Source organism: Belonocnema kinseyi, chromosome 4 (genome assembly GCF_010883055.1).
Source record: "Belonocnema kinseyi isolate 2016_QV_RU_SX_M_011 chromosome 4, B_treatae_v1, whole genome shotgun sequence".
Taxonomy (NCBI): domain Eukaryota; kingdom Metazoa; phylum Arthropoda; class Insecta; order Hymenoptera; family Cynipidae; genus Belonocnema; species Belonocnema kinseyi.
The window spans coordinates 17577307-17602747 of NC_046660.1; the positions used below are offsets into that span (position 1 = coordinate 17577307).

General features: G+C 22.1%; 1 protein-coding gene across 1 annotated transcript in view; it reads left to right on the forward strand.

Moving 5' to 3' along the window:
- The window catches only part of LOC117171841 (DNA repair and recombination protein RAD54-like), a 50521-nt gene that overhangs the window by 7033 nt on the left and 18047 nt on the right, over positions 1 to 25441 (forward strand). The window contains exons 4-7 of the mRNA XM_033359476.1: positions 7095 to 7297; positions 11523 to 11965; positions 15985 to 16246; positions 21881 to 22040. Of these exons, the coding sequence (XP_033215367.1) occupies positions 7095 to 7297; positions 11523 to 11965; positions 15985 to 16246; positions 21881 to 22040 (1068 nt within the window). The remainder of the gene's footprint in view (positions 1 to 7094; positions 7298 to 11522; positions 11966 to 15984; positions 16247 to 21880; positions 22041 to 25441) is intronic.

The window sequence follows — 25441 nt, forward strand, 5'->3', positions numbered from 1 at the left end:
TTAACTTAAAAATAACACCATAATAATATATTCATAATTAAAGGTTTTTATTAAATTAAAAATATTGTTTGAATGTAAATTATTTAGTCTTTATCACATTTAATTTGACATTTCTTAATGTAGAAAAATAATAAGTATTAAACTTTTAGCGTTAAAATTTTAATTGTTCTATTTAAAAAGTGTTTCATTTATAAATGAAATTGTTAAATTTTGTCGCATAAATAACAATTGAACACTTATTATTTGTAGAAAAAATTTGAGTAATTTCAAGAGATATTTAGAAGTTTTGAAAAGGTTCAAAATTAATTAAAAACCTGAAATGACTTCAAGTAATTTAAATGAAACGTTTTAACATTTTTTTCCAGAACTTTTGAATATATTTAAAAATTAATCGAATTTTTCCTACAATTCTTGGGAAATCCTGCAAATTAAAAAAAAATGCTTAAAATTTTTCAAAGTGAAAAATCATTTTCAATTTTCTTAAGAATTATAAGAAATTTGTTTATTCTTTTGAAATATGAAAAAATCTTCATTTTATTTGAAATTCGGCTGTAAGTATTTGAAATTGTTTCAAGTTCTAAATTTAATTCGAATCTTTTTAAAACTTATCTCTTAAAATTGCTCTTTTTTTTTTTAAATAAAAGTGTTCGATTGTGATTTATAAACTCAAATTTTAAGGATTTTTTTTTAATTTGTAAGATTTTCTAAAGTTACAGAAAAATGCAATTAATTTAAAAATATGTTTAAAAGTTACGAAACAAAAATTCAAAAATTATTTTTAATTTTAAAAAAATTTTATCACTTCTAGATTTCTGAACTAAACTATTTAAAATAAAAATAATGTAACTTAAACTTTTAGCGTTATAATTTTAATTGTTCTATTTAAAAAGTGTTTAATTTATAAGTGAAATTGTTAAATTTGGACGCATAAATAACAATTGAATGCTTTTTATAACAGAAAAAAAATTGGGGTAATTTTAAGAGATGTTTAGAAGTTTTGAAAAGATACAAAATTAATTAAAAACTTGAAATTATTTCAAGTAATTGAAACGAAATGTGTTAACATTTTTTTCAGAACTTCTAAATATCTTTTAAAATTAATCGAATTTTTCCTACAATTTTTGAAAATCCTACAAATTAAAAAAGAATCCTTAAAATCTTCCATAATTTTTCAAAGTGAAAAATCATTTTTAATTTTCCTAAGAATCTTAAGAAAATTTTTTACTCTTTTGAAGTCTTTCACAATTCTTTAAAAAGTTATAGATTTTTTTGTTTGAAATCTGCAAAAATCTACATTTTATTTTAAATTCGGCTGTAAGTATTTGAAATTATTTAAAGTTCTAAATTTAATTCGAATATTTTTAAAACGTATAAATATCTCTTAAAATTGCTCTTTTCTAAAAAAAAAGTGTTCTATTGTTATTTATAAATTCAAATTTTAAGGATTTTTTTTTAATTTTCAGGATTTTCTAAAAGTTATAAAAAAAATTTAATTCGTTTTAAAGTATATTTAAAAGTTCCGATAAAAAATTCAAATAAATTATTTTGAATTTGGAAAAATTTAAAAACATTTCTAGATTTCTCAAGATTTTTAAATAACATTTTAAAGCTTTTGAAGGATGCCTAAACTATTTCAAATTAAAATAATTTAACTTCGAATTTAAAAACTGTCAAGTTGAAAAAAAATTATTTTTCCATTTTTAATGCGTGTAGTTAAAAATTACTTAAAATAATATAATTTAAAATTTTTTTTAAAGTTCATTGCTTCGTTCTTTAATTTTTTGAACATAATCTGAATCTTTGAACTCTATTAATTTATAAAAAATCTAAATTTTGCAGTTTATGTGAATTTCATTTATCATTGTTTAATTGAAAAGTGTTAGTACCTTCCGTTTTGTACGCGTACATTTTTGAGCATTTGAATACACAATTTTTGAATTGAAAAACTTTTGAACTTAAATTTTTAATATTTGGAATTCAAGGGTTTCACTTTTAATGATTTAATTTGTTGTTTATTGTTTATTACTTTAAATAGAAATATTTTTAGAGTATAGTTTGATTTTTTAAATTTCATTGATCGTGAAAAATGTTTACGAACCGGGAAATGATCGGGAATTTTTTTCTTTGATTAAAACGGCCAACCTGATTAGCCCTTTTTGAATTGCAAATTCAACAATTTCATTGAAAATTCACATATTTGGTTAAAAATCGATATAATTAAATAATTTTTTTTATTTATTCAGAAAATTAAACTTATTGTTTGAAAATGTATGTACTTTGTGAAAAATTCTATTTTTTTGTAGAAAATGAATCTTTATGGCTGAAAATTCATCAGTTGGTTGAAAATTGAACTTGTCTTGTTCAAAATTAAAAAATTTAGATGAAAATTATTCTTTCTAAATTGAAAATTCAACTATTTCGTTGAAAATGCACATATTTATTTACAAATCGATTATTTTGCAAAAAATAATCTTTTTCTTTAGAAGTTTATCTTCTTCTTTAAAAAATTTATTTTTGAGGAGTTAATCGCCTTAAAAAAAATCTTAATTTAAGAAATTTAAATTATATTAAAATCTAAATTAAAATCCTATTTGTCATTTTTCTCATTTTTCTTTCCTCTTTCTTATTTGTTATTTTTATTAATCGTCTTGTTTAAAAATTTATTTTTTTTGCGAAATGACCGGAGATTTTATGCAGAAAAGTTGCCACTGATCGCATTTTTAGAACAAAATGAACACTATTTTCACAGCTTTTTCAAATTAGTTAAGTTTAATGTAATTAAATAATCATTCGTTTTTTTTATTTAGAAAAATAACTTGGTTGTTTGAAAATGTATGTACTTTGTGAAAAATTCTCCTTTTTTGTAGAAAATTAATCTTTATGGTTGAAAATTGTTTTTTTATTGTTCAAAGTACACAAATTTGGATAAAAATTAGTCTTAAGAAGTTTATATTCTTGTTTAAAAATTTTGATTACGGTTCCACTATTTTTTTTTTTTACTTTTCCTAAAAAAATATTTTTGAACTTCTTCGATAATTGGCTTCAAATTGTATCAATATATGATTAAGAACCGTCCGAAATGTTAAATTTTCAAGTCAAAAAAAATGAGCTTTTGATAAAGCTCGAAAGTACTCGAATCATCAACTGAAACAGATTAATTTTCAATCATACAGTTGCATTTTTAAGAAAAAAAATGTATTTTCTAACAAAAAATGGCGAATTGTTAATAAAATCCGTATATTTTTTAACAATAGTTAAATTTATAACCAAGAGGATTAATTGTTCAATTTTCAACTAAAAAAAAATGAATTTTCAATAAAAAGAAAACGAATTTTCTACAAGAGACGAATTACCTACAAAAAAATGGCATTTTCAGCCTGGAAACACTAATTTCCAGTATAAAAAGTGATAGTTAATATTTAAACCAAAACAAATTTTATTTTTTAAAAACAGTTGAATATAACTAAAAAAGACGAATTTTCAACCAAATACTTTAATCCTTAGCTAACACGGATTAATTTTCAGCCATAAAGTTACATTTTTTATCAGAAAAATTTATTTTCTATTGAAAATTGAAAGAAATTTTTTATTTTGAAAAGTTAATTGTAAGTGAATATTTAAAAAGGTTTAGAAAGTTTTACAAAATTATCAAAAATTAATGTGGAAGATTTGAAGGAAAATTTTTTAATTTGGCAGAATTTAGAAAGAACTTTAGAAAAAATTCGAATGATTTTAAAGGATGGTTAGAAGTTCGAATAATAAAATTTGGAAGCATTTTAGGCATTTTTAAATTATTTAAAATTAAAATAATTTAGCTTTTAAGTGAATAAGTGTTCAGTTTATAAAAACATGTATTGTTTGAATTTTTAATCTTTCCAGCCTAAAATTGCTTAAAATGATATAATTTTAAATATTTTAATGTTCATTGATTGATTCTTAAACTTAGCGCATCGAAAATGATAACATGGATTGATATTTTTGGAATACTGAATCTGAATCTTTGAACTCTACAATTTATAAAAGTTGAAACATTTAAAAACATTTTGTTAAAAAGTCATACTTTTTGGTTAAACATTCAACTATTTAGCAGAAAATTAACTTATTGTTTACAATTCTTATTTTCGTGTTGGAAAGTGAACTGGAATTTTCTTTGGATGAAAGTTTTTTTGTTTTTTTTTAAGTTTTTCTTTTTTTCAATTCATCTGTTCCAGAACAAATTTCATCTTTCTTAAATAAAAATGCAACTGCTCGTTTAAAAATTCAACTCTTTTTTTCAAAGATTTTCTTTCGGATAACTATTTCGTAGAAAAATTACTTTTTAAATGTAATATTTTGGTATTGAAAAGAGAGCTAAGATCCTTTCTGGATAAAAATTCCACTATCTCAACAAAAAGATTTTGTTTTAATTAAAAATTCATCTGTTCTATAAGAGAAATTTCAACTTTCTTGAATAAAAATTCAACAGCTTGGTTGAAAATAAAAAAATTTGGTTAAAAAGTCATTTTAAAAAAATTAAAATTCTACTGTTTTCGGGAAAATTTAACTATTTCAGACTCGCCACGTTCGATTTTAACCGTTTTTAAATAATTAGTGGAATTGTTCTGTTTTTCAATTATGCTATTTATTTAGCTTACAATGCGTAATTAAAAATTTTTTTACTTTAAAATTTTATCATTTAAAATTTTTATTTCTAAGCTTACACTTTTAATTTAAAGAATTTTTGAATTCTTTCTCAAAGACTAAAACAAATAAAAAATAAAAGCCTTTGATGTTGGAAATTTTGGATAAAAAACATTTTTATTTAACAAATAAATACATTTTTTAATTCATATGTGCTTTAATTAATAAAAAGTGGACAAAAACGATTTGACAACACGAATTTAAACCAGTTTAAAATTTAAAAATTTTCAGGTTTTAACTTTAAAACTTAAACGGCTATTTTCAACTTAATAATAACTTCATAATAATATATTCTAATTAAAGGATTTTATTAAATTTTAAATATTGTATCAGTCTAAAATATTCCATGTTTAACCCATTCAATTTGAAATGTTCAATTAAAAAAGAAGATTAATTATTGAATATTTAGCAATATTTGAATTTTTACTTAAGAAAAGTAAATTCAAACCAAATATTTAAAAGTAAAGAATCTTTAACTGAATTGTTTGACTTAGAAAGCTTGGAATCGTTAAAATTTCGAAGAGCCTTTAAACTTTGAACTTTACAATTTTCATTGTTATATTTGAAAAATGCTTAATTTGTAAGTGAAATTTTAAAATTTTGATGTATAATTTACAAATGAACATTTCTAGAAATTTTTGATTAATTTTAAAAGATATTTAGGAGTTTTAAAATGATTGAAGATTGTCATGGAAATTTTTAGAAAGTTTTTTTAAAATCTTCTAGAATCTTTTTTGAAAATTTTGTTTAAATCTTTCAAAAACTTTTTAAATAATCTTTTAAAATAATTTTTCAAAATGAAAAATTATTTTTAATTTTCCTAGGAACCTTAAGAAAATGTTTTTATTGTTTTGAAGCCTTTCACAATTCTTGAAAAGAATCTAAATTTTTTTTTAAAATCTGCGAAAATCTACATTTTGTTTTATATTAGGCTTTCATTTCAAGTTTTACATTAAGTTTGAATCTTTTCAAAACTTCTACATGTCTCTTAAAATAACTCAAATTTCGCTTACCAATAATAAATGTTCAATTGTTATTTTTACATGAAAATTGTAAAGAAATTTTCTAAAATTTGCAGGATTTTCTGAAAATTGTAGAAAAAATTCAATTAATTTTGACAGATATTGAGAAGTTCTGAAAAAATTTCAAAAATAATTTTAAATTTCAAAAGAAGTTAAAATAACTTCTAGATTTCTCAAGATTTTGAAATAAAATCTTGAACGTTTCCAAGGATGTTTAAACTATTTAAGAAGAAAATAATTGAAAATGATAACATGGATTTATAATTTTTTATATTGAAAAATGCTAGTACCTTTAATTTTATACGCATAAATTATTGAGCATTTGAATATTAAAATTTTTTAATTAAAAAATTTTTAATTTCAATTAAATTTTTTCTTTTTGTTTACAATTTATAGATTGGTGTTGAAAAATGAACTGAAATTTTTTATGGATGAAACTGCAACTTTAAAAAAGACTATCGTCTATTTTGATAAAAATTCATCCTTTTTGGTTAAAAGAATTCTTCTTTTTGGATTTGAAATTTAATTCTTTTTGTACAAACTTATTTTTGGTTGAAATTTCACATTTTAATCTTGAAAAATTAACTGAAATCTTTTTCAGATGAATGTTCTAAGATCGAAACTTATTTCATGTTCAAAAAATGATATTTTGATCGTAAAAAGTCGACTTAAATCTTTCTTAACAAAAAATTCAACTATTTTAGATAATTTATCTTTTTATTTAAAAATTTATTTTCTTTAGTAGATTTTTTAAAATGAAAATCGTCACTTTTTGGTTAAAAATGACTCCTCTTTGCTTGAGTAATCAACTATTTAGTTTAAAATATTTGGTTAAATAGTTTGTTAAAAAATCATGTTAAAAGTTTCATTATTTTTTTGAAAATTAATTATTTTTTTTAATTTCAACTACTTGTGTAAAAGTTAAACAAATAAAATTAACTGAAAGTGTAACTTCTCAATTTTCTAAAAGATTTAACTTCTTTTTTTTTTTAGTTAGAAGTCGTATTTTTTGTTTGAAAATTCCATTTTTCTAGAGAAAATTTGTATCTTGGCTTTAAGGTTAAAAAATTTAGATAAATTTGTATTTCTTTCTTGAGGGAAAAATCTTTATTTGTAGAAAATTTCTTCTTTTTGGTTTTAAAGTTCTGTTTTTTTAATATAATTTATGACACTTTGGGGGTGGGAGTATCTTTTTATGATGAAAATTCAAGAAATGTGTTAAAAATTTAATTATTTTGTTGAAAATTCATATATTAGGTTAAAAAGCTATACTTTACAGTAGAAAAGATACTTCTATCTTTTAAAGAAATTATTAAATTAATTTTTTTTTTAAATATAACGTAATTTAAGAATGGTCCCTTATTTAAATTGATCATATATTATTTTACTTAGGAAAAATATACTAGTACACGTAGTAGTGGATCCTTTACTTTGCAACATCCTTAGGCCACATCAAAGGGAAGGCGTGAAATTTATGTACGAATGCGTTACGGGGAAACGTATAGAAAATGCCTATGGTTGCATAATGGCTGACGAAATGGGACTTGGAAAAACACTTCAGTGCATATCTCTTTTGTGGACTCTCTTAAAACAAGGTATGTAATAACTGTTGCCCACATTTTTTAACCAATTTTTTAACCAAAAATAGAATATTATTTTAATCTTTAGTTAGAAAAAAGATTTTTTTCAACAAAATTGTTACATATTTTAGCAAAGAAATTAAATCTCAATCAAGAAGGTGAAGTTTTTATTAATGAGATTACTTTACTGCAAAAAAAAAAAAAGAATTCTCAGTAAAATAGTTGAATTTGCACCTAAAACATTAATTTTTCAACCATATAAAGTCAATTTTTAGCCAAAAAAGATTAATTTAAAAAAAAAAATACATAATTTTTTATACCAATATTTATTTGAATTTATGGAATTTCCAACCTGATAATTAAATTTTCCATCAAAGAAATGAATTTTCTACTAAAAAGATAAATTAGTCACCAAGTAGTAATACATAGAATATTTAAATTGTCAGTTAAATAAATAAATTTTGAACTAAGTTCGTCTCAAAATATGTTTTTAAATCTTTTCGAATATTCTCTCAAAAAAATGTTTAAAAATAAAAAATCATTTAAAAAATTTTCAAGAATCTTAAAAAAATAATCTTAATATTTCGAAATCTTCATAAATTTACATTTTGATAAAAAAAATTGAAATCTTTTCGATTTTTAAAGTTTGTTTAGAATTTCTAAATATTTACTGAACATTAGTTTGCATTCTCCAATCTTTGTGTAAAATCTTTAAAAATCTACATTTAGTTTTAAAATTTGTCAAATATTTTCAAATTGTAAATTATGTTCAAGGTTTGTTTACAACTTTTAAGTACCTTTTGAAATGAGTCTTATTTTTCTTACATATTTTTTTTATATCCTGCGATATTAAAAAATTGCCTGAAAGCCTTCCAGACTCTACTTTGACAATTTTGGAAAACTTTTGTAATATTTTGAAATATTTAAAAATATGCTCTTAAAATTAATTTTTCAAAATAAAAATCACTCTAAATTTTTCTAGGGATCTTCGGTGAATTTTTAATAACTATTCAATTCAGGCCTACTTTTGAAGTTTCTTTAATTTTTTAAAAATATTTCAGGGTATTTTTAAAGATTCCGATAAATTTTTAATAGTTTGCAACCATTTGAAAGGATTTTCAAGATTTTAGGGTATTTTTAAAACCATTTAAAATTCTTATTTCTAAGCTTACATTTTTTAATTTAAAGAATTTTTAAATGCTTTCTTAAAGACTCGAACAAATAAAAAATAAAAGCCTTTGATGTTAAAAATTTTCGATAAAATACATTTTTATGTAATGAATAAATAATTTTTTTAATCTGTACTTTAAGTAATAAAAAGTGAACAAAAACGATTTGACAAAACGATTTTAAACTAGTTCAAAATTTAACAATTTTCAGAATTTAAAGGATTTTATCAAATTAAAAATATTGTTTCAGTCTAAAATATTCAATTTTAAACCCATTCAATATGAAATCATTAATAAAAAAAAGAGATTAATTATTGAATATGTAGCAATATGTGAATTTTTATTTAAGACAAGTAAATTAAAACAAAATTTTTAAAAGTAAAGAATCTTTAACTAAATTGTTTGACATAGAAAGCGTGGTATCGTTAAAATTTCGAACAGCCTTTAAACTTTGAACGTTACAACTTTAATTGTTTAATTTGAAAAATGCTTAATTTGTAAGTGAAATTTTTTAAATTTTAATGTGTAATTTACAAATAAACATTTGTAAAAAAAATTTAAGTAATTTTAAGAGATTATTAGTAGTTTTAAAAAGATTAAAAATTATCATGCAAATTTTAGAACATTTTCTTAAAATCTTCTAGAATATTTTTTGAAAATTCCTTACAATTGTATAATTTTGCTCAGTTTTTATTACCTCAAGTGGAAATTTTTTAGCTTTAGTGTTCCATTTTTTATCTTCATTGATCGTGAAAAATGTTTGCGAACCGGGAAAAAAACGGGAATTTATTTCGTCGATTAAAACGGCCACCCTGAGTTAAATTTTCAGTAAAAAAATAATAATTTTGACCAAAAAAGATTAATTTTCCACAAAATAGTTAAATTTTCACAAAAAAAAAGTTTCAACCAAATAGTTGAACTTTCAAGCGAATAAAATAAATTTTCGATAAAATAGTTGAATGTTTAACAAAATTGTTGAATTTTCAAACAAAAAAAAGGCAAATTTTTTAGATTAAAATTGAATTTTCATTCAGAAAAGTTAAATTTTCAGCAAAAAATTTAATTTTTAACCTAGGAAGATACATTTTTAACCACGAATTATGATTTTTCTACAAAAAATAAAAATTTTCAAATGAAATGGATACATTTTCTATCGAGAAAGACGGATGTTCAACAAAATAATTTCATTTAAAAAAAAAACTTGAATTTTTAACCTACAGAGATGAATTTTCAGACAAAAAATATGAAATTTTAAACGAAAACAGTTTTTTATTTGTATGTTTCGGCTAAAAATTATTCTATTAAAACGTCAACGTCTTTGTCACAAATTTAACTATTTCGCTCAAATTTGTGTGTTTTTTTTTTATAGAAAATTTGTCCTTTTCGTTTGAAAATTCGCCTTTGAAAAAAAATTTAGCTTTGTTCGTTAAAAATGAACTCTTAAAATGAAAAATTAATTGATCTAATTAAAGATTGAATTTGAATCTAAAAAATTCGGCCTTTTTGTTTGAAAAATCGTTTCTTTGACGTTAAAATTCAATGACTCCATTTTTGGGTAAAAACTTATTTTTTCTGGTTGTAAATTCATGTTTTTCGTTTTTTAATTTGTTTGTTAATCGTTTTTTTAAATAGAAAATTAATTTTTTAAACTGCACATTTAGTTATTTCGTTTTTGTTTGTAAATTGATCTTTTTTAGTAAAAAATTAACTTTTTTTTTTTAATTTATATTTTTGAGTTTGAAATTCGGCTGCCTTGTTTGTAGAAGTTTCATCTTTTTGGTTAAAAATTCAACTCTTTAGTTGAAAAGTAAACTTTTTTGCTGAAAAACTTAACTTTTCCGATTGAAAATTCAATTTTAATATGAAAAAATCGCCGGTTGCGCTTAAAAATTCATCAAGTTCATTAAACATTTAACTATTTTGTTGAAAATTCGTTTTATTGATTGATTTTGGAATTTAGAGCATTGAAAATGGTAGCGTTGATTTATATTTTTTTATATTGAAATGTGTTAGTACATTCAATTTTATACGCGTAAATTATTGAGTATTTGAATACAAATTTTTTCAATTAAAAACTTTTATATTTCTATTTTAAAAGTTCAAATTTTAACAGTTCCACTTTGAGTGCTTTCATTTAAAGCTCAGTGACCGGGAATTTATTTCATCGATTAAAACGACCAACCTGAAACTGGTATTATTCCAAAAGAATGATCATTTTTCTAGGAACAGGGAATGTTAAAATTTAATTAAATTCCGAGCTGGGATAGGGAATTTTTTTAATAGAATGAATTCTATTTCTAATTTGAAATGAAATATTTTCAAAATAAATTAAAATTATGAATTGGAACAGGGAATTTTACAAAAAATTCGAATTTTTAGTTGAAACGGAAATTTTTTGAAAACTATTAAAATTCCGGATTTGAACAGGGAATTTTACGAAAATTTTTAATTTTTACAATTAGTTGAAATTGGGTATTTTCGAAAAGAATGAAAATTCTGCATTTGAGCATTCTGAGCTGAAATTAAAATTTAAAATTGCTTAAAATGGTATAATTTAGAAGATTTTTAAATTCATCGATTGACTCTTCAATGTAGAGTATAGAAAATGATAACGTGGATATATATTTTTTGAACCATTTTATTCGTTTAAATGATTGAAAATTTGAATACAAAGTTGTTGAATGAAACAACTTTTAAACTTGAATTTTCAAAGTTTAAAATTCAAGAGTTTCACATTGACCCGGATTTTTTTCTATGCTTAAAACGACCGCCTTAAAAATGCTAAATATTTAAATGACTTTTTACCATAAACAATTAAACCTGGAAAAATCTTGAGATACCTGAAAAAAAAGAACCGGGGATTGTCAGGGAATTTTTGTCCAGGATTTAGGTCATATAATACGAAAATTCTCATATTTCAAGACATTGGATCGATTGTTCTTCTAAATATTTGTAAAATTCTCGGTAAAAAAAATTAATACACTCTCCTTTGTCCGTTTTTCCCGCAAGTGTTTAAGATTTCATATTTTCTCTCTCGTCTTTTCTCAATTTAAGATCTTTTTTTAATTCAGGACCTGAAGCGAAACCACTGATAGAAAAAGCAATAATTGTAGCTCCAAGTTCTCTCGTAAAGAACTGGTACAATGAAATCTTCAAATGGCTGAACAATCGAGTAAAACCCCTCGCAATTGACGGAGGTAGCAAAAACGACATTGACGTTAAACTTCGAGGATTTATGAAAACTTATGGTCGCAGATGTGCCAATCCAATCCTGATAATCAGCTACGAAACGTTTCGATTGCACTCCCACGTTTTGCATGAAGATGAGGTTGGCCTGGTCCTCTGTGACGAAGGTCATCGACTCAAAAATTGCGAAAATCAGACCTACCAATCATTGATGGGCTTGAAAGCGAAGCGAAGAGTTCTTCTCAGTGGAACGCCAATCCAGAATGATCTTCTAGAATATTTCTCGCTCATCCAGTTCGTTAATCAGGGTCTTCTTGGCACTGCTCAGGTATTTTTTTCATTGAATTGAAATTCATTTTTAACTCAGACTTGAAAATCTTTTCCATATTTTACCGATTTTTACCATTTTTTAAAAGAATTCCTTTTCTTTTCCCCTATTTTTTGAAAACAGCTCCTTTTTTCCCGAATTGGCAAAATCTAGAATAGCAAAATTCTTGACAGAAAATTGCCGAATTATGAAATTTATTTCTTTACCTGGAAAATCGGGCTTAGATGCTTTTTAAGAATTTGAAAGGCTTCAAAAGAATAAGTAACATTTTCTCGAAAAATTCAAAATGATTTTTTATTTCGAAAAATTAGTTTTGAGAAAATATTTAAAAAGATTTACAAAATTATCAAAAATGAATCGAAGATTTTAAGGAAATTTGTTCAATTTGGCAGAATTAAAAAAAAATGTTTTTAAAAAATCGAATAATTTTAAATGTTGTTTAAAAGTTCTGAAAAAATAAAAAAGTAATTAAACATTTTTTTTAAATGTTAAACAACATGTAAATTTTTCAATATTTTTAAATGAAATTTTGAAGCGTTTCAAGGATTTTTAAACTATTTAAAATTAAAATAACTTTTAATTCAAGAAGTTTTCAGGATAAAAAAAAAATATTATCGTTCAATTTTTAATGTTTCTTGGATTTATAATTTCTTCAAACTCTATAATTTATAAAAGTTAAAAAAAAATTATTTGGAAGTTTAATTGCCTTGAATTGTGTTGAAGTTTTGAACAATTAACAATTAAAAGCGTTTGAAGTTGAGAATTTTTGATAAAAAAGTTATATTTTTTCAACTTTAAACATAAATAAATACATTATTTTTAAAGTAGATCTGAACTTTAGGTATAAGAAACTGAACAATAATTATAATAATTCGAAAGTCTTAATAAGAATTGAAATTAATATAATATCATTTATTCCGATAATTTTATTTTTAAACACAAATTTATTTTTTATATTAAATTAAAATTATTTTTAATGTCTAAATCGTTCAATTTTTAACCCATTTAATTTGACATTTTTTCATTTAGAAAAATAACGATTATTTAATATTTAGCAATATTTTAATGTTCATTTAAGACGAGTCAATCGAAACAAAATATTTAAAAGTAAACAATTTCAAACTGAATTGTTTTACAATTTTAATTGTTCTATTTAAAAAGTGTTTAATTTATAAGTGAAATTGTTGAATTTTGACGCATAAATAACAATTGAACACACTATTTCATTTTTGGTTACAAATTTTTTTAGTTGCAAATTCGTTTTTTTCGTCTAAAATTTAACTATTTTATTGTGAAAAAAAAATTTGTCTTGAAAATTATTTTTTGAATTTAAAAATCAAGTCTTTCATTTTAAATTTGTATTTTCTGTTTAAATCGAATTAATTTTTAATTAATATTAAAATATTTTTTGTTTGGTACAGCAATTATTCAATTTTGCGTCGAAAATTCATCTTTTTTAATTCAAAGTTATACTACTTTGTTAAAAAGTAGTTTTTTGGTTGAAAATTCATTCATTTGACAAAACGATTTGAAACCAGTTCAAAATTTAAGAATTTTCCGATTTTAACGTTAAAACTTAAATGGTTTCAATTTGAAAGTCTTAGTCATTAAACAAATGTGAACGTGTGACTGAAAGTTCATAAACTATTGTCCACTTAGAAATAACTTTATAATAATATATTCTTAATTTAAGGATTTTTTCTTAATTTAAAATATTGTTTCCGTCTAAAATATTCATTTTTTAACCCATTCAATTTGAAATTTTTAATGAAAAAAAAAAAAAGATTAATTATTGAATATTTAGCAATATTTGATTTTTTTTCATTTTTGTTTAAATCGTTGAAAAACTTTTTAAATATTGTCTTCAAATAATTTTTTAAAATGAAAAATTATTTTTAATTTTCCTATGAATCTAAAGAAAAATTTTTTATTCTTTCGAAGCCTTTAACAATGATTGAAAAGAATCTAATTTTTTGTTTAAAATCGGCGAAAATCTGAATTTTGTTTTATAATAGGCTATCATTTTAATTTTTACTTTAAGTTTGAATCTTTTCAAAATTTCTACGTATCTCTTAAAATTACTCAAATTTCGCCTAAAAATAATAAATTTTCAACTGTTATTTATACATCCGAATTGTAAAGAAATTTTCTAAAATTTACAGGATTTTCTGAAAATTGCAGAAAAAATTCAATTCATTTTGACAGATATTTAGAAGTTCTGAAAAAATTTCCAAAATACTTTTAAATTTAAAACCAATTTAAAACAACTTCTAGATTTCTCAAGAATTTATAATTTAAGAAGTGTTCAGTTAAAATATTTTGAATTTTTCAATATTTAATGCTTCTAGCTTAAAATTATATAATTTTGAAAATTTTAAAGTTCATTGATTGACTTTTCAATATAGATTATTGAAAATGATAACGTGGATTTATATTTTTTATATCGAAAAATTTTAGTACCTTTAATTTTATACGCGTAAATAATTGAGATTTTCAATACAAAATTTTGTAATTAAAAACTTTTAAATTTCAATATTTAAAGTTCAAAATTTAACAGTTCCACTTTGAGTGCTTTCATTTAAAGCTCAGTTTTTATGATCCCAAGTGGAAATTTTTTTAGCTTCAGTGTTCCATTTTTTTAATTTCATTGACCGTGAAAAATGTTTGCGCACCGGGGAAAAGCCGGGAAATGACTGGGAATTTATTTCGTCAATTAAAACGGCCACCCTGAATTCGCCTTTTTGGTTGTGGATTCGACAATTTTGTAAGAACTTGATTTTTCAGCTTGTAAAATTATCTCTTTTTATTAAAAATTCATTTTTTTTTAGCAGGAAATTAATCTAATTTGTTAAAAATTCGCCGTTTTGGTTGAGAATAAATTCTTTTTAAGTTGAAGATTTATATGTTTTGTTGAAAATTCGTCTTTTCAGGTTTAAAATCATCTTTTGTAGTTAAAAATCTAAATATTTCATTGAAAATTCATTTTTTTATTGAACATTCGTCTTCTTGGATTGAAAATTCTTCTTTCATGGTAGAAAATTAATCTTCATGGTTGAAAATTTACATTTTTGGTTGAGGATACTACTGTTTTGTTAAAAATTTGCCTTTTTTGGTTTAAAATTAATTTTTTCTGTTAAAAATTATACTTTCAAACTGAAAATTGAACCATTCCGATTTCTGGTAAAAACTTAACTTGATTAGATGAAAATTCGTCTTCTCGGGTTTAAAATCATCTTTTTTAGTTGAAAATCCAAGTTTTTCATTGAAAATTTATTTTTTTAACATTTGTTTTCTTGGATTGAAAATTCATCTTTCTTGCTAGAAAATTAATCTTCTTCGTTGAAAATTTATCTTTTTGATTGAGGTTAAAAATTCGTATTTTTGGTTGAATTAACTGGTTAAATTTTTTGTTTAGAAGTAATTTTTTCAACTGAAAAATGAACTATTTCTCATTTGGTTCAAAACTCTTTTCTTGGGAATTCAACTTTTTTTTAGAATTGTTTTGTCTTCTAAAAAATTCGTATTTTACTTAAAAATTCAAATATTTTGGTAGAAATTTATTTATTTTGTTTAAAATAAAATTTTTTGTTGAAAATTGATCATTTCGGGTAAAGAAAATTTCATCTTTTTGACTTGAAAATGCAATAGTTTGGTTGGAAATTCAACTATTTGGTTGAAAAGGAATCTTTTTGTTAAAAACTCAAATTTTTGGGTTGAAAAGACAACTGTTTTGTAGAAAATTAATCTTTTTAGCTTAAAAATTGAACATTTTAAAAATTCGTCTATAGTTTGAAAATGCATCTTTTTTAGTCGAGATTTCATCTTTATTTGGTTAAAAACGCAACGCTTTAGTGCTTTTTTAAAAAGCTTTAAAGTTAATCTGTTCTGTTTGCGGGTTTAACTATTTTGTTGAAAATTTACCTTTTCTGATTGAAGATTTATAAATTGAGTTGAAAATTCATCTATTTTATTGAAAATTGAACTATTTTGATGGAAATTCATGGGTTTTTTTTTTGCAGGAATTCAGAAAAAAGTTTGAAATTCCTATCTTACGTGGACAAGATGCAATGGCAACAGACAACGAACGTAAAATAGCGCAGGAAAGATTAACGGAATTAGTGACAATTGTTAACAAGTGTCTTATAAGGCGTACTAGTGCTTTACTTTCAAAATATCTGCCTCTGAAACACGAATTGGTCGTTTGTATAAAGATGAGCGAGCTGCAAAAGCAGTTGTATAAAAACTTTATTAAGAGCGACAGTATTAAGAAATCGATGCAGGGTGAGTTTATTTTTTAATTTTTATTTTTACCCTCCAGGATTCCTACATGGCCGTGAAGACCTGGAAAAGTCCTGGACTTTGTAAAATAACTGGCATTTTTTTAGTCGCGAACTTATTTCAAAGCCTTAACAATTATTTGAGTATTTTTGACGAATTTTTAATTTTCGAATTGATTTTTTTTTTCATAACGGGACCTGGAAAACTGGATTTATCAGAGATTTTTTATATACCTTTGACAAAATTTTTAGAATGAAAATGTTGCCCATCTTTGATTTAAACCGGGTTTTAAATAATTTTTTAAATTATTATTTTTATAAATTATTATAGCATTCAGTTTAGAATTCTTAATTCGAGTATCTTTCAATTTAAAAATTTTCCATTTTAAATTTTTAAGTTTTAAAAGCATATATTTTAATTTAAAGAATGTTAAAATGCAGTTTTCAAAGGCTTCAAAAAATTAGCAGTTCGATTTTAACAGTTATGTTTAAAATAAATTTTATTATTTTTAAAATGAATCTGTACTCTAAGTATGGAAATCTGAACAATAATTGATTTGACCAAACAAATCTAGATCCGTTCAAAATTAGAGGATTTCCAGATTGTAACTGTTTCAATCCGAAAGTCTTGATAAGAATTGAAATTAATATATCATTTATTCCGATAATTTTATTTGTAAATAAGAATTTTCCTGATTTATCAATAATATATTTTTTATTCAGAGTTTCAGGTCTTTCTTTATATTATTTTTTAAATTAAATTTAATAAAAAATACATAGAAAGCTCTGAATCTTTAGATTTTCGAAAAGCTTTTAATCGTTTAGCGTTACAATTTCAATTGTTCTATTTAAAAAGTGTTTAATTTATAAGTGAAATTGTTAAATTTGACGCATAAATAACAATTGAAGAAAATTATTTGAAAACTTGAAATTATTTCAAGTAATTTAAACGAAGTGTATTAACATTTTTTCAAAACTTCTAAATATATTTTAAAATTAATCGAAATTTTCCTTCAATATTAAAAGTCCTGCAAATTAAAAAAAAAAATCCTTAAAATCTTCCATGTTCTTCTTTGATAATTTTTTAAATCTCTTAAAATCTTCTTAAACTTTTTGTGACAATAATTTTTCATAGTGAAAAATCATTTTCAATTTTCGTAAGATCTCAAGAAAATTTTTTATTTTTTTGAAGTCTCACAATTCTTAAAAAAAAAAATCAAAATTTTTTGTTTGAATTCTGCAAAAATTTACATTTTATTTGAAATTATTTCAAGTTCTAAATTTAATTCGAATCTTTTTAAAACATCTAAATATCTCTTAAAATTACTCTAATATTTTTACAAATAATAAGTATTCTATTATTATTTGTAGATTCAAATTAAATTTTTTTCAATTTGCAGGATTTTCTAAAAGTTATAGAAAAATTCAATTCATTTTGAAATATATTTAAAAGTTCTGAAAAAAAAAAATTCAAAAATTATTTGGAATACGGAAAAATTGAAAACCACTTCTAGGTTTCTTAAGATTTTCAAATAAAATTTTAAAGCTTTTAAAGGTTGCCTAGACTGTTTAAAATAAAAATAATTTAACTTCTAATTACAGAAATTTTAAGTTAAAAAAATTATTTTTCAATTTTTAATGTGTCTAGCTTAAAATTTTGCAATTTTAAAAGTATGGAATTGGCCTTAAAAATGTTTGCGAACCGGGAAAAAATCGGAAAATTGCCGGAAATATTTTTCTTCTATTAAAACTACGTTTATTTGGTTGAAAATTCGTTCTTTTTGGTAGAAAACTAATCTTCTTGGTTAAAAACTCATCTTTATGTTTGAAAATTCATCGTGTTTGTTTGCAATTTTTTCCCTCTTTTGACTAAAAAATCTTTCTTAGTTAAAAATTCAACTCATATTAAAAAGTCATCTTTTCTGGTTGAATTAAAATATCTTAAATGGAAAATTAAAATCTTTTTCGGTTGACTTAACAACTGGATTTTTCGTTCAGAATTCATCTATTATTGAATGAAAATTTTATTACATGGTTAAAAATTAAACTCTTTTCTTAAAAATTAATTTTTGTTGTTGAAAGATTCATCATTTTAATTGAAAATTCATCTTTTTAATTGAACATTATTTTTTAACAAGAAATTTAACTATTTAATTTTTGATTGAAAAATAATATATTTTTTTTTAGTTTAAAGTTCATATTTTGTGGTAGAAATTAATATTCTTTATTTAAATTTAATGTTCCTGATTGAAAATTTAATTATTTTAGTTTTATAGTTTTTGACTGAAAATTCAATTATTGAATTTTTGGTTAAAAAATGATTTTTTCCAGTTGAAAATTCATATTTTTAATCTGAAATTCAACTATTACGTTTAAAGATTCATAATTTTAGTCAAAAATTCATATTTTTGGTTTAAAATTGAACTATTTCAGTTTAATTTTCATCACTTCAGTTAAAAACTCATTAACTTGGGTTAAAATTCATTTTTTTTTTCATTAAAAAATGTAACAATTCCATTTTTTGTTGAAAATTAATATTTTCTTAGTTCAAAATTGAACTATTTGGTTTTAAAACTTGTGTTTTAGGCATATTTTTTTAATACGTTTTTTTGTTGTTGAAATTTCATGTATTTTATTGAAATTCATTTTTATTTTTCAAGTAGAAATTAATCTTCTAGCTTGACAATGGATCATTATAGTTTTAAATTCATCTTTTTGGTTTAAAATTCAGTTATTATATCTGAATTTTCATAATTTTACTTGAAAGCTCATCAATTTGGTGAAAAATTAATTTTTTTCAACTGAAAATTCCGCTTCCATTTCTCGTTGAAAATTGATATTCTTTATTCTAAATTTAACTGTTTGTTTGAAAACTTGTCTTTTTAGTTAAAAATTCAACTATTTTGTTGAGAATTGATGTTTTTTTTTTTTGTTGAAAATCCTCTTTTGGTAGAAAATTAATGTTCTCTCTAATTTGTAGAACATTTGTTTTTTCTTTGTTTTGTTTTTCTATGGTTAGAAATTAATCTTTCTAAAGTGAAAATTTAACTATTCCAATTAAATGTTTCAATATTTTAGTTAAAAATTCATCACTTTGTTTAAAAATGTAATTTTTTTCATTTAGTTTTTTTTTGGAAATGTATGTATTTTGTTGAAATTTCATGTGTTTGGTTGATAATTCAGGGTGACCGCTGGAGCGGAAAACCGGGAAATGACCGGGAATTTTTTGAGATCGGGAAAAATCGGGAAATGACAGTGAAGTTTATTTTTTTACCGATAATTTTACAAATTTGTAGAAAAAAAATCTCGATGTTGGATTTCAACAGTTTTTAAATAATTAGTGGAATTTTTATATTTTTCAATTATGCTATTATTTAGCTTACAGTGCGTAATTCAAATTTTTTTACTTTAAAAATTTTCGATTAATAATTTTTATTTTTAAGCTTACATTTTTAATTTAAAGATTTTTTTAATGCTTTCTTAAAGACTTGAACAAGTAAAAAATAAAAGCCTTTGATGTTGAAAATTTTTGATAAAAAACCTTTTTATTTACTGAATCAATACATTTTTTTTAAATTTATGTGAACTTTAAGTAATAAAAAGTGAACAAAAACGATTTTAAATCAGTTCAAAATTTAAGAATTTTTAGATTTTAACGTTAAAATTTAAACGGTTTCAATTTAAAAGTCTTAGTCCTTAAACAAATGTTAACGTGTGACTCAACGTTTTTTAAACTATTTTTAACTTGAAAATAACTTCATAATAATATATTCCTAATTAAAGGATTTTTTAAATATTTTAAATATTGTTTCAGTCTGAAATATTCAATTTTCAACCGATTCAATGTGAAATTTTTAATTAAAAAAAAAATATATTAATTATTGAATATTTAGCAACATTTGAAATTTTGATTTATAACTTACAAATGAAAATTTGTAGAAAAAATCTGAGTAATTTTAAGAGATATTTAGGAGTTTTAAAAAGATCAAAAATTATCCTGCAAATTTTAGAAAGTTTTCTTAAAATCTTCTAAAATCTTTTTTTTGAAAATGTTGTTTAAATCGTTGAAAAACTTTTTAAATATTCTCTTCAAATAATTTTTCAAATGAAAAATTATTTTTAATTTTCCTATGAATCTGAAGAAATTTTTTTTATTCTTTTGAAGCATTCTTTCTTTCTTTATACATCCAGATTGTAAAGAAATGTTCTCAAATTTTCCGGATTTTATGAAAATTGTAGAAAAATTCAATTCATTTTTTTAAATATTTAGAAGTTCTGAAAAAATTTTCAAAATAATTAAAAATTTTAAATAAATGTAAAATAACTTCTAGATTTCTTAAGATTTTGAAATAAAATTTTGAAGCTTTCCAAGGATTTTTAAACTATTTTTTAATTTAAAGCATTGGAGATGATAACGTGGATTTATATTTTTTTATATTGAAAAATGTTAGTACCTTCAATTTTATAGGCCTAAATTATTGAGCATTTGAATACAAAATTTTTTAAGTAAAGCTTTTAAATTTCAATTTTAAAAGTCCAAAAAATTTAACAGTTCTACTTTCCAGTTAAATATTCATCATTGTTGTTGAAAATTTATTTTTCTGTTTTTGTAGAAAATTTATTTCTTCAACTAAAATTGCAGCTATTCGCTTTTTAATTGAAAGTTGATGTTTTTTAGTTATAAATTCAACTGTTTGATTGGAATTTCATGTGTTTTCTTTAAAAAATGATTTTTTTTTATAGAAAATTAATCTTCTTGATTTAAAATTTTAACTATTTGCTAGAAAATGTTTGTACTGTATGTACTTCGTGTACTTTATGTGTTTTATTTAAAGATTGAAGTATTTTGTTGAAAGTTAATCTTTTTTGTTAAATACAACTTTTTTTATTTAAAATAAATTTTTGTTTGTTTAAATATCAACTGTCTTATTTTCTAGTGAAAATCAGTATTTTTAGATTAAAAATGGAAAAATTAGTACAAAAATACCCCTTTCTATTTATAATCTCCCTTTATTTTTAAATTGGGTTTCAGTTTTATACGAGAAAAAAATAATTAGAAGTACAAATTTTAAAAAAGAATTTTAATTCTATTTTCGAAGAACCAAGTTACCATATTTCTGGATTATTATAGATAATTTTGTAAATAAACATAATTTTAACTTTGGAACAAGAAATTCCCGTAAAGAATGATAATTTTGACTTTAGGAGAGAACATTTTTGTGAACAATTGTGATTTGATTTGGAACCGACAATTTGGGCAAGAAACGAGATTGGAATATAAATTTAATATCTGATTTAGAAGAAGAGAATTTGAAAAAATACCTGTTAAAATTCTTTTACAAAATTCTTTATTTAAAATCAGAATTTTTATTCTTTTCAAATAGTTTTAAGATCGCAGATACAAAATCAATCAAAATATTCTTTGAGATGTTAGAAATATTAAAGAATATTTTTAATCTTTTTGACACTTTTGAAATTTATTCGAATCTTTAAAATCTTTAAAATCTTTTGAAATCTTTTAAATCTTGAATCTGGTATAAAAGGAAAAAATCAAGTTATCAAAGCCTCAATATGATTATAAAAATTCTATACTTTTCAGAAATTATCCTAATTTTTTTTTTTTTTTTTTGTTCTACAGAAAAGGAAAACGTCAAAAAGGGAAGTCTCTCAGCCCTTTCAGCGATAACGCTTTTAAAAAAAATGTGCAATCATCCCGACCTGGTTTACGAAAAAATCGTAGAGGGTTCTGAAGGATTTGAAGGAGCTGTTAAGTTACTTCCAAGCAACTACAGTACGAAGTGAGTACCGATGTCGAGAAAAAGTATCTGTAATTAAACAAGGTAGCCTTATGTCAAATAAAACCTGGAAATCAGGGAAAAGTCAGAGATTTTGACAAAAAAATCTTGGAAAAGTCAGAAAATTTCTACAAGAGGCCTTTTAAATAACAGTTAGGGAAAAATTAAGGAACTTTAAAAATAAAATTTTGCAATCACTCTGATATAAGATTCTTGCGAGAACTGTTTCTTCCTCATATTTCTATTTCTTTTATTCTTATATCTATTTACATATTTTTTACAGTTGCTTCTTTTGAAAAATTATTGTTTTGATTTAAAAATGTATTATTTGGATGAAAATTCAACTGTTTCGTTAAAAATTTGTCTTTTATCGTTTAATTCACAGCGGTTTTTTTTTATTTAAAATTAAAATCTTTTTTGGTTGAAAGTTGAACTATTTTGTTTAAAATTGATTTTTTTAAGTTGAAAATTCAACTACTTGGGTATAAGCTGAAATTCTTTGTTAAATATTAATTTTTTGTAGAAAATTCCTATTTAGATGAAACTTTGTTTTATTTGATTTAAAATTCATATATATTTTTTAATTCAACTGTGCCAGTTGAATATTTTAGATTTAAGTTGAAAATTTAACTATTTTTTTTTAATTTAGTCTTTTTGTTGTTGAAAATTCATGTGTTTTATTGAAATTTATTTTTTTTAAATAGAAATTAATCTTCTTGTTTGAAAATTGATCATTTCAGTTGTAAATTTATCTTATTGGTTTGAAATTCAACTGTTTCTGTTGAGTTTTTATCATTTATGTTCAAAGCTCATCAAATTGGTTAAAAAAATTTATTTTCAGCTGAAATTTTAACTGGACCATTTTTCGTTGAAAGTTGATTGTTTTTGTTCAAAATGTAACTATTGGATAGGAAACTGGTCTTTTTTATTTGAAAATTCGACTATTCTTGTTAAAAATGCATTTATTATGTTGAAAACTCGATTATTTTGGTAGAGATTTGAACTATTTGAGTAAAAATGGAATTTTTGGTGAAAATTTAAAATGGATCATAAGTGCTATATGGCAAATTTAACTCTTCAGGATTAATTTTGAACTATTTGGTTAAAAATTCAGACACTTGTTTGATAAAATTAATATATTTGCTTGATAAAATTCAATTATTTTTGGGAATGTTCAACTATTTTCTTTAAAACTCATAATTTCTTGTCGAAAATTCAACGGTTTTCCTGAAAATTTGTTTCTTTTCGAACAAAATTCATCCTTTTGGATTCAAGTTTCATTTTTTTGGTTAAAAATTAACTGTTTTGTTGAAAATTAAACTTTTTAGGTTTAGTTAAAAAGTAATTTTTTGGTTGAAAATTCATCTTTCTAAATTTAATTAAAAATTGCGTTGAAAAATCAACGGTTTTTTCACAAATTCGTCTGTTTTCTTAAAAATTTATCTAGTTGAAAATGTAACTATTTTTGGCTGAAGTTTAATGATTTTTGTTTGAAAATTCAACTATTTTGTTCGAAATTAGTCTCTTTTGTTTGAAAGTTTAACTACATATTTTGATGGTAGTTCGTTTTATTTTTGCTGAAAATGATTTTTTTAATTCAAAATTTAATTATCCCTTACGGTATAAAATCAATTTTTTGCTGTTGACAATTTATTTTTCTTGGTTGAAAATTAAGTTTTTGTTGAAAAATCAACTTTCTTTTAAAAAAATATATTTTTCTTCAAAATTAATTTATTTGATGGAAAATATAACTGGTTTTGGTTAAAGTTTAAACATTTTTGTTATATAATTCGAAAGTATTTTTAAAAAGTCATCACTAATGTTTGAAAATTCAACTGTTAACAAAAAATAGTTTTTGTAAACTGTTATTGGTTAAAAATTCAACTATTTAGTTGCTGAGAATTTAATTATTTTTTTGTTAAAACTCAACTAATTTCTTTAAAAATCATATTTTCTTGTCAAAAATTCATATTTCTTGGTTAAAAATGATCTTTTCCGTGGAAAATTAAACTTTTCTGGATGAAAAATGAAATATTTTGTTATGAAGTTAGCTTTTTGTGTTCAAAATTCATCCTTCTTATTTTAATTAAAATTTTTGTTTTGAAAAAACAACTTATTTTTAAAAAAGGCGTCTTTTTTTCTTATACATTTATCAATTTTTGTTGGAAAATACGACCTTTTCGTTGAAAATTCGACTTTTATGGTACAAAATAATTTTTGTTGTTGAAAATTTATTTTTCCTGGTTGAAAATTAAGTTTTAGTTGAAAAATCAACTTTCTTCTAAAAAAAATCTTTTTCTTCAAAATTAATTAATTTTGTTGAAAATATAACTGGTTTTGGTTAAAGTTCAAATGTTTTTGTTATAAAATTCGTAAATATTGTTTAAAAGTCATCACTAATGTTTAAAAATTCAACTGTTTCAATAAATAGTTCTTGTAGATTGAAAATTTTACTATTAAAATTTTCATGTTAAAAAATCCACAATTTGGTTAAAAATTCAATTATTTGATACACGAGAATTAAATTATTTTGTTGAAAATCATCATTCTTTTTCGAAAATTCATATTTTTTTGTTTAAAAATTAATTTTTCCGTTGAAAATTAAACTTTTCAGGGTGAAAAATCAACTATTTTGTTAAGAAGTCATTTTTTGTGTGTTCAAAATTCATCTTTCTTAGTTCAATTAAAACTTTTGTTTGAAAATACGAACTTTTTGTTTAAAATTCCACTTTTATGGTACAAAATAAGTTTTGTTTGTTGTTGAAAATTCATCTTTCTTGGTTGAAAATTAACTTTTTGTTGAAAAATCAAATCAACTGCCTTCTACAAAAAATTTTTTTTTCTTAAAAATTAAACTATTTTGTTGAAAATAGAACTGGTTATGGTTAAAATTAAACTTTTTTGTCTAATTTAAAATTAATTAAAATGTTATGTGAACAATACAACTTTTCAAGTTGAAAATTAAATTATTTATTTCAAAATTGAATTATTTTATACAAAATTTAAGTATTTTCTTTAAAAATTATCTTTTTTTTTGTCGGAAATTGAACTTTTTTGCTGAACTTGCTGAATTCTTTCTCGAAAAAAATTAATCCTTTTGGTTTTCAAATTCATCTTTAGTAGAGAAGTCACCATTTTTTGCGTAAAAAATAACGTTTTCTTTGAAAATTAAACTGTTTTCTAAAAAATTCGTATTTTTGGCGTGAAAATTTTAAAAAAGTGGTGATTGTCCTTTTTTGGCTTTAAAATCTACTATTATATTTTTGGTTCAGAATTCATCTCTTTTAATTAAAAAATCGACTCTTTTGTTGCAAATTCAACTATTTTTTTAAATCATTTTTTAAAATTCATCTTTCTTAGTTTAATTGTAACTTTTTTTGGCTGTAATTTAATGGTTTTTGTTT